Genomic DNA, 16,099 nt, shown 5'->3' with positions numbered 1-16,099 from the left:
CGTTTGAAAAACAGAGATGCTCGGTGAGGTGTACATGAACGTGGAGAGAGGCATAGAGGTGAGGTATTGAGTGCACCTGAGAGAAGAGCGAAGTCGCGGGGAGTCGTGTCACAGGGCGAACGTGGACGAGCGCCCGCTGGCCGCGTGTCGAATCGGCTCGGGTCGCGCCTCTCCTAATCGCAACGGCAGGATCAGATCGGAGCAGAACGGAGCAACGCGGTTGCGGCGCGGCGTGGCGCGGCGCGGCGCGATGTGGCGCGGCACGGTGTGGCGGTGGTGGCACGGCACGGTGTGGCAGCGTTGGCGCGGCGCGGCGGCAGCAACGTCGGCGCTGACGGTGTCGTGTCGGCGACGGTGGTGGCAGCGGTGGTGATGCTGCTGGTGGTGGTGGTAGTGGTGGCGGTGGTGGCGGTGACGGCGGCGGCGGCGGCGGCAGCGACGGCGGCGGCGGTGGCGGCGGCGGCGGCGGCGTCAGCGAACGAGCATTGTTAGCCAGGCGAGAACGTAGTCAAGTGACGGCAAGGGGGGGTCGAGAAGGACTGGCGCCTGGGGTGCCTCGCCTGCCTTCGTAGGCGCGGCCACAGTAGGTTCCGCCTGATGCTGACGTACGTCGACGGCCACCTTGCCAGCCCGTCCAATTGCGAGCTGCGCAGCCAACGGTGGTAGGGATGCGAACGGCGGTGACGCGCATGACGAGCTTCCACCACAAGCGGCTCCGGGGAGCCTCGGGAACCTCGAGCAAGCTGCGAGGCGAGGCAGTCAGTCGCTCTCAGCTACGACATGCATAACGCATGAGAGCCCGAGCGAGATCTTTCTAACCCGTCTCTCCTCCGTCGCCATACACACATACACATACACAACACACTCACATACACACACACATACTCTCTCTCGCTCTCTCTCTCTCTTTCTCTCTCTCTCTGTTTTTTCCTTGTACTCTCTCACCCACACGCTCTTTCACGCATACACGTATACCGTATGTATACGCACACGTACACTCACGTAAAGAGAGGGACATCTACCACCAGAAGGAACATACACGCACGACATCATATACCTATTCTACTCCCGCCGAGTCGAGTCTCTTCCGTTTCGCGATTACCGTCGTACGTCCCTTTACGCCGAGCCGGTCGGTCGGTCGCTCGCTGCTCGGTCGTCGGTCTACGGTGGCAACCCCTGAGTGCAGTCGCGTCGTGCATCGTTGTCGTCGGTACGCGTCCACCACGTCGAGGCTACAGACACGACGCCAGTGCGGAGTAATCCTCGCATCGCTGTGGACATCGCCGTCGCCGTCTTCACCGTCGTCGTCACCATCGTCGTCGTCGTCGTCGTCGTCGCCGAGACAAGATTAGTGATTACTCGACAAGTTGGAATCCCCACCAGGGATGTGTGACCTCGGCTGAATCGATATCCTCGTCGCGAGTGACTTCCCGACTCGACTCGAGGGTTGGCCAGTACATAGCCGGGAAGCGAGCTTTCGTTTCACGTGTAATTTTCGTGTGGGAACGAGTAACCGATAAGTAACCGACAGGGAGAGAGCGAGAGAAGGAACCAAATTTCGGAGCGCCACGACAGCGCGGTGCTCAGATCTGGAAACGCGCTTTTCCTCCGCGGGGACCCACCCCGTCGGAGTGAACGAGAGAGTGACGGTACATCGACAATCTCTTCTCGCCACGGACTCGTCGATGTTTCCGTATTGTTGCATACATGACACTCTTGAGAAATTATGGACGAAAGTTTGTCGAGAACGACGACCAGCCTCGTCTGGTCCCCGGTGTGTCGACGTGAATTGTGGATTGTGCAACGAGTGATTAGTGATTGCTGAGAGATTTGCTTTTCGAGGATCATCGGGATCGTGCGGTGACTGGACGAGTTGACAACAGCTCCATCTGAGGTCCTGCGACAAAATTTGACTCGATAATTTGGTCTCGTGGAATCTTCACCGAGTTGTAAAATCGGAATTTTCCATCTGTCAACGAAAATCAAGAGTTGACCGAGGAGCGTTCGCGAGAAAGTACCCGTGGACGCGTTCCACGGTGAAGAACCACACTGAGAGGGTTTGGCGAAGCCTCTCGACGAGGGAGAAGTAGATGGCAGCTACCACGTACATGCCGGTTAGTAGCGCAGTGTCTACCGACCTGGATGGTGGTTCGGGTACAATCGGGATGAACATCGCCGTGGGTGGCTATTCCTCGGGCTCGCCCCGTAGCGCCGCCGACGCTGGCGAGATGAAGTACATGCCGGCACCGCAGCATCATCACCATCATCATCATCATCATCAGATGACGTCCTCGCCGTCACCGAACGGACTGTCCCATCCGGCGAGCCTCTCGTCGGCGAATCCCTGGGTGAGCCTGCAGCCCGGCAGTGATCCCTGGGCGGCCTCGATGGGCATGCACCATACCAGCCATCATCCCCATCATCATCCCCATCAGGCAAATGCGAGCCTCGATGTGAAGCCGTTGACCGCGGCTGCGGCGACCACGACGGACCAGGGTATGCACCATCGGGGCCCGCACCAGTCCCCGGGCATGGCCTCGCCGCACTCCTGGCACGCACCGGTCGTCCCGTCGGCGCACTACAACCCGAGCGGTGGCGCGGCCTCGCCAACCACCCTCCAACAGTATCACGCAGCGATGAACGGCATGCTGCATCAGCATCCGCATCAGCATCCACATCAGCTGCACAACCATCAGACTGGTCTACCTCACCACTTGAGGGACGCGCACAATCACAGTCCACCGTCGGGGCATCCTCTGCACGCGGGCCATCCTCTCGACAGGGATCACAGCGCCGGCGAGGAGGACACACCAACGTCGGACGACCTTGAGGCCTTCGCCAAGCAGTTCAAGCAACGGCGCATCAAGCTCGGCTTCACCCAGGCGGACGTCGGTCTCGCGCTCGGTACTCTGTACGGCAACGTCTTCTCGCAGACGACAATATGCAGGTTCGAGGCTCTACAGCTGAGCTTCAAAAATATGTGCAAACTGAAGCCGCTGCTGCAGAAGTGGCTCGAGGAGGCGGACTCGACAACCGGCTCGCCGACGAGCATCGACAAGATCGCCGCCCAGGGTAGAAAGCGAAAGAAGAGGACGTCGATCGAGGTGTCGGTCAAGGGTGCGCTCGAGCAACATTTCCACAAGCAGCCAAAGCCGTCGGCCCAGGAGATCACCTCACTCGCGGACTCGTTGCAGCTCGAAAAGGAAGTGGTTAGGGTGTGGTTCTGCAATCGGCGGCAAAAGGAAAAGAGGATGACGCCGCCCAATACACTCGGCGACGGCATAATGGAGGGTATGCCGCCGGGCCACCAGGGCCAGGGCGGTCTCCATCAGGGTTATCATCCGCAGGATCACCTGCACGGCTCGCCCATGGGCCACAGCCACAGTCCACCGATGCTCAGCCCTCAGGCCCTCACGGCCCACTCGCTCGCGGCTCACTAGCGTTCGCCGGGGCCTCCCCCGTTGGGCCTCGCGGTAACCTCGCAGAACTCGGCGAACGTGTCGTCGACGGCAGAGACGACGACCCTGCCGCCATTCTATCATCACTACCTTCAGGCACGCACCGGCAGTTACACGACCTCGTAGCTGACCGACTCGCGGCGCCCTTTCTATCTATCAGACGGCGGCGCTCGTTACCGAGACGAGGGTACGGAATGGTGGCTCGTTCGACGAGATTCAACGGGGTTTAACGAGGCCGAGACCGGTCCACCGGGGAGGCTGAGAAGCTGACGCGCACGGTCGGTGATTTTTTGTCGACCTTGACCGCGCACCTAGACCCGGAGAGAGGATGAAAGCTGCGAACGGAACAGACGGAATAAGAAAAATTCGGAGTAAGGGGCGCGCGTTGCCGTGACTGCGCGCCCGTCGGCGAACATCGTGACTGTTCTTCGCCCAACTTCTTCAAGATACCTTCGTCGCCGGAGAAGGTATCCATCCTCATCGTCATCGCCATCGTCATCTTGCCGTTGTTCACGCGGCTCCAGCTATGTTTCCTCCATCGACGATGTTCCGGTGACAAGTGAAACGTCTTCATCGTGTTTTTCGCGACGCGACGCAAGAGGAGACCCAGTGGCGTTCTCTCGAAGGGTACCATTGACGGACGTAGTGATAACGTTCCTCCTTCGCGCGGTCAAGTTGGCGCCCGTTCGTCCGTTCGTCGAGTCCGAACTGGATCGCGGACCTTGTTGGCTGTTTGCTGTTGTTATTGTTGTTGTTTCATCGTCGCCGGTGAGCGGAAGTGGTTAACTCGGCGGTCTCCGACGGGGACTCGAGAAAGGATGGTTCGATAACACAAGGTGCGTGGACGCGAGTTGGACTCGGGCGAGGGTGCGGTTTAAAAGAACGGAGAGGTGTTCGCTCTCCCTCTCTCTTTCTCTCTCTCTCGCCCGCAGACAAAGCGGGAATATATCGGACACGAAACACGGATCGCAAGGGTGTCTTTTCGGGCGCGTGCGATTCTCCCTTTATCTCCCGCGGGGTCCAAAATTCGCGACGGACGAACGGGCGTCAAGAAAAAAAAAACATACGTAAGGAGCGAGTGCTGTGTTCGCGCGGGATTTGCTCGGAGCAAACCCGGCGGATGATGTAACATAAGTAAATATGGACTGTAAATAATGTACTAGATAAAGCTAGTAAGTTAAGTGAGAGAGAGCATGAGAATCGTCATCGTCGTCGTCGTCGACAACGAGCGGGAAAAAGCAGACGCGGGAGCTGGAATACACGGAGGAAGGAGATATAAAGAGAAATGAGAGGAGGGAGAGATACAAGGAATATGCAGCGCGACAGAAAAGGAAATAAGAGGGACAGATTTATATATATATACATATATATATAAAGAGACAAGGTGCACATCGAAGAGAGACCGCGTATTGGAAAAGCGCGTGCGAAATCCTAGCGAGACAGCAAGACAGTTCCCCCCTCACGCGAAAAACCCCTTCTGTATAAAGAGTAAGTATCCATAAATATATATGTGTATATACACACATGTCTATATAGACGAATATATATTAACTAAAAAACGGATATATATATATATGTACATGAAAACACGGAATATGGCGTTACATCCGAAAGCTCTATGTCTATGTATAGATCGGAAAGTTCTAGCTATGTCTTATCATTATTGTATTATTATTATGTTTATTATTATATTGCTATTATTATATATATTATCATTATTATTATATTATTGTGACGTTCATTGTCTGGTCTTGAGAAAACGTTGTGATTGTGGCACAAATCCGGCGTTCACGCGATGAATTTTATTATTATCGCTATTATAATTATTCGCCACTATTATTATTGTCACTTATTATTATTCCTTATTATTGCGATTATTATAATTTTAATTATTATTATTGTCATCGTCAATATTAATATCATCGATATCTGTACTGCCCGGGAGTCGAGCGCGGAGCCGAGAATGTCGCGTCTTCCATCGCTGCCGGGCATAGTATCGAAGAACTCGTCCTCTCTCGCTCTCTCGATCTGTCTCCCTTTGTCTCTCTGCTTCTCATCTCGTTCGTCTCTTCTCCCGTTGTACGTTTCTTTTTTTTCAAAGAGGCTTAGGCAGATGCGAAGCTGACGTACACGGTTCGTACAGTACTATTTACTGAAAGTGTCTTACGTTACGAAGTCTAGTGTTAGACAACGATAAACTGTGTGATTTACGTGGAAGTTATTAATTATCCGATCAGTTTATGGTACGGTAATTGTATTGTAACGAAAAATATGTGGGGGACGTACAATCTCATATTTCTCTTCCGTTATTAGATTCTTTAAACACCAGTGTGACGAAAAGCAGAAGCAATTCCAATAGAATATTCATACGAACCGTGGAGAAAATCCATATTTCTCGCGTAGCGACGATTTCGTTAGATTATTATGTATGTAGAATTTTAGATTATTTTACATAGACCGGCTGCGCTTCTACCAAATTCTCTTTGCCGTTTGTTTGCCGATCGTCTCTACGCGAATCGTCTCGCTAAGTTTCGGTTTCTTTTTCCCGCTGTTGCGCGCATAACCAATTCGCACTTGTCGCACGTGATATAAAATACACAGAGGCGCATACTTGGTCAAAGGTGACGAAGCTGTCATTCTTGCCGTCGGTAAACTTAAGTTTGTCCCGTGGCCTCTAAACTTGAAATAAATGGAAAATAATGAGAATAGGCGCTCGAGAATTTTCTTTGACGTACCTTTTGTTATAATTTCGTGTAATATAATCACACTTTTTACAATATCGTACTTCATTATTAAGAATTGTGTTCAATGTTTGTTCTCTGGAGACGATTCTCGAGACTTCTTTTCTGTTTTCCATTTAATTTATACAGTAAAACATTATTTAATCGAGTTAATCCTCGATAATGTTTTATTCCATAAAAGATCAGTTTTGCACCGGCAGATTTTCTCGTAAGAAATAAACGTGATTTTATACGCTTTATGAAATTCAAATTGCGAAATTGAGATGCGATCGATCGATCGTATCTTCTGTTTTTGCTTTCGCACTTCGTCAAGATTTCACTTTTTACTTTTTCAAACGTTTTTTCAAAGACATTTGGCGCGTAGCTAGTCACGTGTCTCAATGTTACGTACATCTCCGTGGTTTCTTTTGCGACCCGCTCTTACGCTCTCCGATAATCGCGTTGATCGCTGTAATCCAGCGATATCGATGTTTCCAATACGCTCAACAATATTTCCTGTATAATTCTCACATTATAAATTATTAATTCTGAAGATCGCGCTTTAAATCTGCGTACGGAAACATCCGCCGCGCGATGCATTCTGCAAGAAGAAGGTCCCCTTTCTTTGCCATCGTCTGTCGCGAGTATCCTCGATCGAGTCTCTCGGTCTCTCGGTGTCGCTTTGTTCCGCCGTTTATATATATATATATATAGTTTTTTTTATCTATTGAACCCTCGATCGACACGCCGCCTTTTTGCGGCTCTTCCTTGGCCTCGTGAAACGCGTAGGTGGTCGCGAACTCCATAGCGCCGACGCACACCTCCTCTCTAGCGATTTATTTTCCACCTCAATCGGTGTGTAGTACTTGGTTGATCGCGCCGGTGTATCGAGTGCCCACGCGAAACGCGGCGTCATCTCCTTTTCTTTTTCATCGCGGTAGGCTCGTTACGCAGTGTGTCGCGCGGATTTATTTGTCTGGCGTCATCGGGCTGCTGCCATTACTAGCGCGTCCGCGGGTGCTGTTTTCCGCGGCTGTTTGTACGGCATCCAATCAACTTCAACGCGTTAACGAGAAATCCCGGATAAGATTTGGTGTCTCTCGCGCGGAAGCTGACAGCCGATACAACGATGAAATCGTTTTCCGGACCGGGTCTTGTACTACTTTTTCATAATCTTTTTGTGATTCCACTGTTGCGCAGTCTTTGATACCCGTAACGATGCAATATTAAGTTTAGAAAATTATTATCAATTACAAGATTTATATTACTATGCATATTCTTTGAGCGTGTAGTTAGTGTTCCACGGTTAAAATGATAGTGTAGATACTACGGACAAGTCAGGTCGTCGCAATAAGTACTTGGCGGTTGCGTTCTTATTTGATTAAGGTGGTTCAACGTACCCGTTCGTCATCGTCTATTAATGCCCAAACTATTGTGTTGACATTACGCGTATTTACCGAAATACCGACGATAATTTATACACTTCCGCGGAGTCGTACTTGCGTCTGGCAGCCGGGGCCGCATAACGATGCATTAGGTGTGTATAAACTGCCCGGCGCGTTAATAGCACCTATAGTATCTACTTGCCGGACTAAAAGAGTCGTTTAGGGGCGCAAACGTGCGCCGGGGCCGCGGCTTGTAATTCACGGCCCAATTTGGGAAGAGAGAGATTTTTATGGGGACGCGATCGTTCCGTGGAGAACGCGTCACGGGGCTTTAATAAGGAGGGCCCAGCGTACCGGGGGACTTTACGAACGGGCCGGCGTTACACCGGCCGCCACCGCACGACCCGCTAATCATCGTAATTTTTGATCGTTATAATGCGCTTAACGCATCGCGGGCCATTCATTTCTGTAATACTTCGACGTTTCGGTAATGGCGCGGCACCTGGGCCCGACCTCCCCAGCTTAGGCTCCGCTTAGGAGCGCTGTTTTAACCATTGCGCGTCTACGACGTGATACCGGACCTCCGACGTTTATCAATTGAATCTAGTCCTCAGCACCATTATTTATAGAAAACTTCTGCGTTTTACTACGATATACAGGAATCGTGAAATGTTGCGCCACGTCCCGCGCAAATTTATTTGCGAAATTGGCGAGAGCTAATAGTAATATCTGGTAACGGGGAATTTCAGAAAAACATGGTCGAGTTTCTTTAATCCCGCGAGTCGCACTCTTATTCGTTTGCGCGCTGGTGATCTGTATTTTCGCTGCAGCACGACCTTGACAATTTAGCTCATTCATTACGATCGATCGTAGCATGCGTTTCCCTTTATGGATTAACATTTCCTAACAAATCAGTTAACGTGTATCCGCCCTTCGTACTATCGTGCGAACGCTTTAAGGTCTTATCTATGACTATCATAGTGGATCGGTAGAGGCATATTTGCTTACGAGACGGGCTTGGGAATTTTATGAGATCCGATATTGGGCCGTTCATCCTCCCGGATGGAGTCCTTCCCGCATTAGCGACGCTCGTTAGCCTCCTCGTTCATTGGAATACGGACGTTCTTCTTTGACGTAATCACCGCGCCGTCGTCGAGGACGAGTCAAATCCTTGTTAGGTCCATTTACCAATGCCGACGTAATAGAAACGTATCCATTCCCGCAGGTTCGCTCTAAGAAATTTCAAGCATTATGACGTCGTTAAGCTCACGCTAATGTCCTCCGTCAGCATCGTGTGTTTTACATGATCTTTCTGTTCTCCGCACAACCTCTTTTATCTACATGATTATTGTTTCGTGAACTGATAATCAATTCGGGAAATTACCACCTGTAACATCTAAAGAAATATAAATCTGATGCAGCGTCGCTCGTCAACTGGGAATCGACTTCTTACTCTCCACTAATAAGATTGTGATTCACAGTACAAACATCTGTTCTCTCGCGAACAGCAGAATTTGAATAAATTCACCGCGTGGCGGTACCGAGTTCCACCAGTTTTGTCTTGCGAAAGTTTTAGGTCTAGGGAGAATTAAATTCGGGTCGAATCTCGGAAATTTTTTAAGCATGTCGTACGAAAATACTTGTAAATGTGATGTTAATAATAGATCTTTTCTTTATTAGAACGAGAAGTTCATCTTTTATATTTAGTAACACATTGCTCTGCTCACAGTAGCAGCTCTGCTCATGTACTACATACGATAATGATAACTGCAATTACGTGGACTATTATCAGTCATACATATAACTTCTGTGATTATTTGCTCAATTGGCTGCTGATGCTTGTCGCCGTACTCTTCTCACATTTCCTCGATTAGCGCGATATATTCGATATGTCAAACACATCTTCGACTTCGTCGGGTTTATTAGCACTTTGCGAGGATCGAGCTTGCCCGAAGGCAGTTAGCCGACAGGGAATTTCACTTTTTATATTGATATCACCGATCACAAATTCGACAATATTCTCATACGTATTATCGCTCAAACTCGACATTATTGAAGCGGTATTAGTGAAAACATTGATATCTCTGCTAGTACCTGTTTCTAACTTCGACGAAAAGTGTAATCTCGATAATTTTGATGAGGTTAATAAATGATGTTGCGGAATTCAATCAAGAAATGCCGCAAATTGATCCGCAACAGCGTAAAAAGCACGTTTATGAATGCCGTAGATGCGATTGACACGCGACGCTCATTATTAAAATGATTCAAAAGATTTCACTTGCGCCATTTGCATATACATATGTATATTTTTTCATACGCTGTTCCGCATAATTCAATTGACGCTCGTGAATTATAAATTCCGCGCTGTGGAGATTGCACTGCACGTGGGTTTTATGATGTGATCTTTTTTATTGTTGCATAAAAAGCTGTTAGCGAAACGAATATTATTAGAGCCATCTTTTTCCGTGAGGCGCATCGGCTGCAAACTTTTCGTATTAGTTAATTACCTGCGTATTATAACAATAACGGCGTCACGCTACAAATCGTAGAAAATATGCGTTAACGGAGGCGTTAACGAACAATTGTATGTGATATATGCGCGATATTTAAAGTCAATCGCCATATTTGTTATTGCATGCTAGTTTCTGTTATTATTATTTTTTCTTCTTAATGAAGATAGTAAAGAAGAGCACACACACACACGCATACACATACACACATATACATGTAATATAAGAGGGCGAGAGACGAGGAAGAGAAAAAGAAGCGAGTAGACGCGTAATGTGCGAAGGAAGATTTGTTGAGCCAACGAATCATCTGCCGTTGTGTTTAAATTTGTCACGGGAGACAAGAAAATACAATCTCTCCCCATAAAACTTAGCAACATCTTCTTACGACATTCCTTTTTGTTTTGTTTGTATAATTTGATTGAGAGGGGGAGAGAGAAAGAGAGAGAGGGTGGGAGGAGGCAAATACGCGGCTGGCAAAGTGATTTTGTTGTATCGACAAACGACTTTACCCATCGGCATCGGTGCGCGATTGCGAATCGTTGCGAGAGCGACGGACGCTTATAATTTAACTCTCACGCAAAAAGAATGGGCGTCCCCGGGATCGAAATTAACGGTGATTGATCGCGCTGGGTGATTTTATTGGCTGAACAAATCGGATCGTTCGTTTTTCGGGCGCCGAGACAAGAGCGAGGGAGACTGATGCGAAATTGCGAAACGATGCATGAGACGCTGCGCCAGAAAATTCGACTCTATTTTTTTTTGTAAACGCAAGAGAAAAGGGAACGGAAGAAAGGAGCACAAAGCGAGCGAGAAAAAAAGGAAGTACGAGTGTGACCGTATACGGCGTGCGATTGGTGGAAAATCGATGTTAATTGTTGCGATCGTGGCACCGTTGCGATTGCTGGCGAACGTGTTCGGACATATGGAGGTCGAGGAGCGCGGTTGTTCGTTAAGGAAATTAAGGAAATCCTTTTCCGGGCGAATCGGCGCGCGCAAACGCGAAATTGGACAATTGCTAATTGGATCGTGTCCCGAGGTACGTTTCTTTTTTCCTTCCTCTATGTGGAATTGACAATAATCGTGATTTCGCGAAACAACCGCACTCTTCGACTCGCGTTCTATCTCGCGTGGAAAGTGAAATCGGTATAATTTCGATAAATTCAACTTTATATACAGGTAAATTGTATTAACACACAATGGTATACACATGGTATTTATGCATATATGTACATATATGTATGTGTATGTGCGTATGTATATACGCTATTTAAAATAGCGGAAAGAAATATATTTGAAACACGCAAGCTTGTTTGTATTTTTCTATTTTTCTCTATTACATTTTTATTTTAAATTTGAAAGATATCCTTACGAATATTTTCTACCTATATTTCATATTTGCATTATATCTTTTATGTGTATATAAAACCAATTTCTCGTCTGGGACAATTGAAAATGAAAACTCAAGAAAAATTATACCGACTTCGATCCATGATTTCGCGTTTTCTTGAAATGTCAACGTGTGGATGTTGCGAATTATGAGCGATATGCAAACGAGAGAGAGGCGACAAAAAGACATGTAACGATACACCTAGAGATACACATATACACGAGAAACGATACGCATCTGTAAACGATTCTTTTTTCCCCCATGCTGTATATTATTAATATAATTAAATCTTAATTATTATATTAACGTAAAAATAAAGATCTGGCGAGTGATGGTAAATACATTTTGTTAGAATGGCGGAAGCTAAATTACTATTGAATTTCGATTAATAAATGACATGAAAGTAATGTGCAACACATACCTGGCGTTTTGCTTTATTTGCCGGATCATCGTCACCTATGGTCGAGAAATTCTCACCTCTCTCTACCTCGTCGATATTCTATGTGCGTTAGTGTCGTGAGAATAGAGAATCGTCCTACGGTTCCCCCTTGTAAATTACTTCTTGTTGTACCATAATGTTGATTGTTCAAATAAATGCGAAAGTGCGACATTCCTATTTGGCTTTGATCATTACTGACAATCTGCGTAATACACGTCTCGATCGCGGTAGACATTCCATGAACGAGATAAGGTCAGTAGACTTTCAAGCGATTAGAAAGCTGTAGCGGGTACGATAAATTTTATAAAAAAGAATATTCGCGAGACACGTCGTTGGCCAAAATCAGTTGTCTACTCGTTTCCTAACAGTTACGGTTTTCTAACAGTTACAGTTTCCTAACAGTTCTCGCACAGGACTTCTTTATTTCACGATGGATAAATCTGAAACTCCTCGGGGTCTTTAAAGTCTTCTTTTTTTTTGTCGGATCACCGTGGGCGAACACTTTTACTCTCGCGTCTCATTTCCATCCGTGATGTATCCATGAATAATTACGGTAAAAGTTCATTCGCGCGACTTAATCGTGGCGTGGTGTTATTGAAGTCTTTCATTGCATTAATTAAGAGCTTAATGAACAACGTGAGCGACGTGAGGAAACGGCGAAAAATGTGTAGTCGCACGCACATAATCGTACCTGAATAACTCTTCATCCCTCCGAGACCTTTTCCTCGCGATTGTCTCTTGTTTCCACGGGCGAAGTCCGGGCTCTGTTTGTCGATCGACTGCGAGAGATACCTCGCCCGATCGCTCGATTATTCTCTTGTACATTGCATCGCGTGTAATTATCGCACGATATGACGAAATTGCCGTGACGGCCAAGTGACAAGCGGGATAATCGCGCTTTATAAAAAAAAAACAAAAAAAACGCTTGAGATAGTGCCGCACTATAGTGAAGTCCATTAAACGTTTATGACATTCTGGGATGGGCATGTCCTGGTAACAAAGATATTGTTCGATTCGCGCTAAAGCAATCGAGAAACGATCTCTCGCACGCGAATCAAGATTATTAATTGTGTTACAATTTTTCGTTTAAAATTAATTAATAGTAAATTGTGTAATTAGAACTGTACGTACGCTCTCGCGTATATCTAAAAATCTCGTTAAGCGATATGTGCGGTCGATCCTTTAATGTCTAACTATTTCAAGTAGCTAATATTAACATTTTATTATTTTGCCTTACAATATTAATGCCTCGGTATACCCGCGTTTCATATATTTATTTAACGTGTGTGTGCTTTATGCTCCGCAAATTGTTTTATCATTTAGAAGGAGTCCATTACACAAAGAAGGTTGGAAAACACTGCTCTAACGTTCGTGAGATTCCAGCGAGAGCTTGGGTGTTTGCTCATCATCGAACGCGCATCGAGCTGACTCCGAAGGTGTTTCTCGCTACGCCTACGGTTACGCATCGAAGGCTCGTGTCGTTGTTGCTTATCGCGAAATCGAATATCGTGGCACGTTTTACCTTGAAGAAGCAGTCGTTTCCTCCCAGGGATTTTATTGCACGAATCGCATGATGCAATCCGAAACAAAAAAGGCTCTAACATTGGCTTTATTCAATAATAATTATCATGTTGCTCTCTTTTTGTTCGTGAAGTTTGCTTTTTGACTCAGATTCGTAGTCGTTTGATTACCACTTGCCGTCAATATAGCCCTGTGGCCAGTCTCGCTGCTCGTAATTACGCCATTTAGAATATCTGATTGAGAAATCTTGGAATATCGTCATATTTATTATTACTTATTTCAATCTCTTTTCTCTGTTTCTCCATTCCGTAAACGTCACGTAAACATCTCGATCGATTGATAAACCGGAATCGAACGTAAAAGTTTTACAATTATAAAGAGGTCTGCAAAGAAAAATGATAAGCCGAGAGAAAAATAAACATGTTTACGTATTCAGAAGGATTTCTAATATAATTAGAGACGGAGCGTGTGAGAAAATCAGATTGTTTTCTTCGTAACTAACGACTCGACTGTGGAAAATACCGTATCTAATGTTTTTATTCGGCACATTATTTCAAAATATTTTGCACGTATTTACGCTGCAATTTCGTCGATCGATGTTTAATCATGCATTCTCGCTCGTGTTTTTCTCCTGTCTGATATCGTTGCGAGGGAAATTACGAGAGTCCGATGAAACTAATCGTTACCGTACTCGTAGGGTAAATAGTAAATTATTATCGCAGCCGAAATCGTCCTCGATTTAGCGTAACAAGATTCTGCTATCGCAATCAGTGTGTCGACGTTCATTGTGTCACAGGTGGTCTCTGATGCTTTTCTCTGAAATTATTGGTTGGCGCGACGCGCTAAATCCGGAACGCAAAATATATAGATCGGCGCACGTCGACCAATTTCGACGGTTCGTCTGCGCTATTTCTACGTGATTATTCTACGCGATCGTGCATTAATTGGAGGTATATCACATTTGGTCCAATTTTTCCACGTTGAACAGGACGATGGGAGGGAGAGCTTTCTATGCGGCGAAAATACTATCATACGAAAATATCACGCGAAGAATCTCTACACGATATTCCGCGATATCCTGCTACCGATTTTTCAGAAATAACCGCTGTATGCAATTTATTGAAGCACGCGAACTCAATTCAATAAATACTAGATCATGGAACACGAATTGTAAACAAGAGATCTTGTTTACAGCGCAGCATCCAAGGCGATCAAGTCTGATGAGAAACCAATTCTGTCTAGGAATATCGAGAGTAATACATCTGCAAGAAAGTCTTGAGTTTCCTCGACCAATCTGAAGTCAATTATTCCCTAACGGGCAAGTGATGTAAATTTTCTGGTTTCACTGACGATAATAAGTCCACCTGTAGGAAAACTGCGTTATGTCCGAAAAGAAACCGGCGCGCAGGACAAATGTGGAAAAAGAAACGGTATATGAATTCACAATTTATTAAAAAATTACAAGTGTAGGCTATCTACATCCTGCCTTGACTCGCATTGGCCACTCTTGTTTCTTGTTTAGTTTTAACGAGAGCCCTACTTTAACTCCTATGTTTTCTGGTTTCGTTCGAGAGAGAAAGAGAGACACGGTACGTTTGATATATTTCTTTCTTTTACAATTTCAACCCTTCACCCGCTGGTTTGCTGCCGCAAAATTAGCAGGTGCAAGGGGACTTGATGAAGACGTTAATATATCGATGGGACAAGCGTACGTAACGTTTCTCCCAACGCGATGCCCAATTGTGTAACGGATTTAAAGCTCTTTAACCACTTCTCTCTCGTGTCAAACGGCACGGAATATGACTGACCGTTATATTCTGAATACGTGCTCGTTTGTCTCGTAAATCCCGTCCGAGTAAGCCGTAGCGCGTCGCCGTTTTTTTTTTTTACAATCCGCCGAATCTATTCGGGGGTATAATACTCCTCTGCTCATGCGTTTCGCGGCGGGAAAAGAGTCGCACAGGGCATCGCTCCTGCTCGTCCCTGCGTCTCGCATGCGGTTACGTGTGCGCGCGCGCGCGCGAGGGTATTTTTACAATCGGTTTTTACACGCATTGTTCACGGTTTATGTCGCGCTTATTTTTACGGCCGTTAAAGGCGAAAGAGTATGATCGCGCGGCCGCGAAACAGCCCGTCGATTTCATTGCCCGCGCTCGCTTCCTGCTACGGCTTCCCCATGCGCAAACTAACCATCTGATGCATTATTCAATGCTTCATCTTTCGTCTGAAAAATCACAGACAATTCCATTCGGTGTGATAATCAAGTTTTATCGGTAGCAAAGAGGGGGCCATAGATTTATCTTAAAGACGTGGCGTAAGCGACGCAAACAAGAAATTTCACACTCCCGCAATTTTAACAGTTTCCCCTTTCGGCTTTTGTTCAGGCGGGAAAGGGTTGCGGTTCCCCCCCCCCCCCCCCGTGAATTCTTGGGATAAATTCGCGCGGTTCGCGGATGAACGCGCCTATAATTTCCGGAATCAAGTCCGAATAACGTCGCGGAAACCGCGCGACAATAATACACGTCGGGGAAGCGACGTAAAAATCTCCGGGACATTAATATGCAAATTTCGCGCGCGACGATTACGCCGGGGTGGCGAAGATCGCGGCTTCCTGACGGCGTGGCGATCTCCGCCAATCGAGGCGAATGGGCGTCACGGCGAAGGTATCGCGTTACAATC

General features: G+C 46.8%; 1 protein-coding gene across 1 annotated transcript in view; it reads left to right on the top strand.

Annotated features, from left to right (window-relative positions):
* The first annotated feature begins 498 nt into the window (after positions 1–498).
* The window catches only part of LOC105564884 (POU domain protein CF1A), a 48,070-nt gene continuing 32,469 nt past the window's right edge, over positions 499–16,099 (top strand). The window contains exon 1 of the mRNA XM_012017642.1: positions 499–4,946. Coding sequence (XP_011873032.1) covers positions 2,091–3,440 — 1,350 coding nt within the window. The 5' untranslated portion in view covers positions 499–2,090 and the 3' untranslated portion in view covers positions 3,441–4,946. The remainder of the gene's footprint in view (positions 4,947–16,099) is intronic.

This window comes from Vollenhovia emeryi, unplaced genomic scaffold (assembly GCF_000949405.1).
Source record: "Vollenhovia emeryi isolate VEMERY1.0 unplaced genomic scaffold, V.emery_V1.0 DF939159.1, whole genome shotgun sequence".
NCBI lineage: Eukaryota > Metazoa > Arthropoda > Insecta > Hymenoptera > Formicidae > Vollenhovia > Vollenhovia emeryi.
Note: the sequence above shows the minus strand (reverse complement) of the source record. Positions and strands in the feature narration are given on the sequence as shown.